The 4,234-nt window shown below is 34.3% G+C and overlaps 1 protein-coding gene across 1 annotated transcript; it reads right to left on the bottom strand.

Annotated features, from left to right (window-relative positions):
* Positions 1-473: 473 nt before the first annotated feature.
* LOC120086402 (protein PSK SIMULATOR 1) lies at positions 474-2,359 on the bottom strand. The gene is made up of 2 exons (XM_039043035.2): positions 1,811-2,359; positions 474-1,639 (listed from the first exon to the last, which is right to left on the bottom strand). Exons 1-2 carry the CDS (start codon positions 2,351-2,353, stop codon positions 674-676), a joined length of 1,509 nt encoding a protein of 502 aa, XP_038898963.2. The 5' UTR covers positions 2,354-2,359; the 3' UTR covers positions 474-673.
* Between the last annotated feature and the right edge of the window lie 1,875 nt (positions 2,360-4,234).

A 4,234-nucleotide genomic window follows, 5' to 3' on the forward strand; every position in this document is an offset into this window, starting at 1 on the left:
ATCTTGATGGAAGGAATGAATTTTCTTGCATGATGTCTTGTGTGTGCCTAACATAGCCAAGAATCTCATTAGTATATCATTAATATAAAATTAGTACTAATTAATTTATGAATTATAAAATTGTGTTCAATTATTATTTTACAATATCATATAGTTTAATATTATTCTATTATATATTATATTTTCATAAACTTGAAATTATATATATATATTTTTTGGTCTCCATATTTTAAATAATTTCAAGTTTTAATATTATCACTTCACTAAATTTATTACGCCATATTATAACATCATTAACATTATAAAAAAAACTACCGAATGATAAAGATTTTTTCTTAGTTCTAAACAAAAATTCGAACAAAAAGACTCAATTGACGAAAATGAAAAATGTAGAGATGAAAATGGTAGGATTAAATTGGTTGTTATACAATTAATATAAACTTATCATACCAACACCAACAACAAGAATAATATAATAGAAAACCCATCATCTTCCCGCCTTCCTCTCTATTCTCTTGATAATTGTCATATTAAAATCATCATATTCATTTACATAGATAAAAATATACAATATACATCTTGCAGAGTTAAAGAGCCAAAACAAACGCTGCTCGTTGAGAATTTTCCAAGCCAAAAATTAGAAAGGAAAAGAAAAAAATCTATATTTCCATTTTCATGTGGTAATGAAATTGTTGCTAGCAAACAAGGCCTTAGCAGTCATTTCTCTTTCAAATCTCCAAATATAATTCAACCCCACAAGCAATTCTGTAATGGCAGCTTCTGTCTTGTCTTTGTTAGCAAAATAAAGCGTTTGCAAAAGCATTACATTAGTCTTTAGCGCCAAGTAATTTTGCTGCTCAAAGCTTCTTTCACTTTGCCATTTTATCATGTTTTGTGCCAATGGCGACATCCATCCCAATATTCTTTCCATTGCTTCCCTCCATTCTCCCGCCAACGACGGATCGCTCGCGGTGAACCCGACCCCTCTCAACCGTGCTCTCAGCGACGATCGGATGCTATTCGGTAGCATCGAGTAAAGATCATCTCTTGCGTCGACACCCACAAGTTGCGGCGATTTGATCATTTTATCCATGACTATGATCAAGTTGGCATAATGCAAGGCCAACCCCGCCGCTCCTAGAGTGGTCGGGGGCGGCTTTAAAAGTTTTGAATTCGATTCGAAGAAGGCATTTTTAGTGATGGGATCAGAATCCTTGGCGTTGTCGTTCAAGTTCTTGAGCGGGTGAACGGCGGCGGAGGCAGAGAGGCTACGGGGGAGAGAAGATGGGAATTGAGATGCTAAACCAAAAACAAGTTTAATTCTTGCTAATGTTGTGAAAATTGACCTTGCTAGAATTGACATTACTGTGTCGAATGTTCTGTTCCAGAGGGATTTTTCTTTTAGATACTTTACTTCTTGTCTTTGCCATAAGATCTTCTGTTGGAGATCCAAGATCTTTTGCTCTTTCAAAGAAATCTGGTTCTGATCTTGTTGACATGACTGTAAACTTGCTACTGCTTTTCTTAACCCAGTTTCCATTATTGAAAGCTCATCCATTTCTCTATGAAGAGTCGATGTCACTGTAACTAATCTCTCAATTCTCTTGTTCCTACACTCCATTTCTTTCTCGCTCAATATCTGTAAACCAAAATGTAACACCCATCAATATAATGCAAAAAGTATTGATAATTTGCCCTTTTTTTGAGTAAAACATTTGTGAACAACCTACGCTGCTGCACCTAATTATTGTCTAAAGAAACAGAGCGGATTATGGAAAGCTGTTGAGTTAAGTGGTGATTTAGAACGTACCCAATTGTGAAGATCGCGACCGGAGTCGGCAAAGTCATTGAACAAGCGATGGAAGGATCGAAGATCGGGATGGTCACATTTGATGCACAAACGGGAGACAGAGTTAGCAAGGAGTCGAAGATTTTCAGTGATTTCAGCGCAAGCGAGGGCAAGGAGAAAATCGTCATCATTAGAGACGATTTTATGGACTCCTTCAAGAGAAATAGATTCATTTCGAAGACGAATAATGTTGTCATCGGAGAGAGAGTTCCATAGATGCAAAAGCTTGGACATAAGGCCAGCAATTTCAAAGGCCAAAACGCCGACGTTTGGGGATTTCTTAGACGACGTGGGTTTGAAATTGACGGTAGTGGAAGAAGTTCGAACCACGTCGAATTTGTTGGAGACGGCGTTCTTGACCTTAATCAGCCAAGTTTCGAGAGCCATGATTTTGGAGGAAGAAATAATTGAAGAGTTGAATTGAGGAGAAAGATAAAGAAAGAAGAGGGAATTTAAAAGCTCGTGGGATGTTTTGAGAGCTACCACTAACAATGCCAATGCCATCTTTATTTATTACTAATAACAAAAGAAAAAGGGGAACACACACAGTTGGAAACCGGATCATTTTATTTATTTTTTTATTTAAATTAATATAATAATAAATTGTTTTCAAATTGTTCATGATTTCGATTGGATTGAAGGTATTATTAATTAGTACAAATAAAATAGACAAAAACTTTATGGAATTTCCCATTCGCAAAGCTTCCATACTTTTGAATTATTAAACTAAATTTAATTGAGATAGGAGAATTCTTTTTAAGGTAATTACATTTTTGTAGAATTTTAGGAATAATAATTAAGTATATAATAACATTTTAAAATAATTATAGATGTAACAAAATTAATAAACTCTGATAAATTCATATTAGTGATATAGTTTATCACTTATATGTCTCTATTAGTGATAAAGTTTATCATTGGTTGACTTCCAAAGTAAAATCTTATATCATTGGTCTACTAATGATATGATTTATTTTATTACATCTATAAGTTCTTTTGCATTGTACTTTATCTGCAATTACTTTGAATCTGATTGTTATTTGCAACTACTTTTTTTTTAATGAAAAATTATTTAGGTAAATCTCAATCGCACTTATCTTTGTGCATCTCTTCAAATATTTCAATCATAATTTGCCATATGATAATATTTTCTTCTTTTTAAAAATATTTTATTTTTTTTAAGAATATGCACTATGAGTTGTATAACATACTTCTTGACCCTCAGGTTCAGCTTAGGGCTCGGCTTGGAGGGATCGATCAACCTTGATCTAGTGTTCAGGCATGAAACCAACACGGTTTCCTTTTATTGCTTGATCCTCAATCTCTGTTAGGGTTGACAAAATTTGTCATGGGTCGGGTCCTTGTAAGAAATCCTCGGTTTGATCGAGGATAGGATCAAACTGGGGACCTCTTTAGGGTCGTCGAATTGGGGACGAGGTGGGCATGGGGTGGGTATTCCCGCCCCGTCCCCGACTCCAATCCTGCTCCAATTACATTTTTAAATATGTTTTTCTATATATATAACTTTTTACATTTAACCTAGTTCTAAATTTAGCCTAATTTAAGCCCAATTAAAATGTCTAAGCCCAAACCAAAAGGAATTTTGGGATTTTTTTTTTTTTTAAAAAAAAGGTCTCTGTACGGAAACAAAAGGGGAAACAGGGAATGACTCCCCTTAAGGACCCATTTTTCCAACGGGGAATCTCCACCCTATCTCCGCCTTCAAATGGCGAGGTCGGAAGCGAGAATGGGGATAAACTCCCCCATCGAGGACGGGGACGGGACGAGGAATCCCCTCCTCTGTTTCGTCTCGACCCCATTGTTAACCATAATCTCTACCACTTCGAACTTGGTAGTTTTACAATCATGTCTTAATTTTACATTATTGTAATACCTGATCAAATTAAAATTTAAAACAACTATTATAAACAAAGATCTTTTAATTCTCGAAGTTGATGATTCAAATTTAAATCAGATGAGTTATGCTTACGTGGATCGTGAATAATGGTGGAATTATTAAATCAAAATACAAGTAGATAATGAAAAAAAAACCGTTTAAATTATATATATTAAAATTTTGTAGTCATAATTAGAAAATAGCGGTAAAATGTAGGGAGGGAGAGTGAGAGAAATTAGAGTCACATGGTAGCGCGTGTAGAATTTATAAATAAAGGCTACTTTGTCATGTAGTGGATTCAACCCAACACACGCTTGGGATGAGCGTGGGGGGAACAATAATATCACTACTCTTTTTTTTCCTTTTCCCTTTTCTTTTATCTGTCTTTTTTTTTTTTTTTTTTTTTTACTATTTTTATTTTTTATCGGGATATGTTTTATCAATTTTTTTATTTATCATTAAAATAAGAAATAATAGTTATCTCCAAG

This window comes from Benincasa hispida, chromosome 1 (genome assembly GCF_027475165.1).
Source record: "Benincasa hispida cultivar pf3 chromosome 1, pf3_genome.v1.1, whole genome shotgun sequence".
Lineage (NCBI taxonomy): Eukaryota > Viridiplantae > Streptophyta > Magnoliopsida > Cucurbitales > Cucurbitaceae > Benincasa > Benincasa hispida.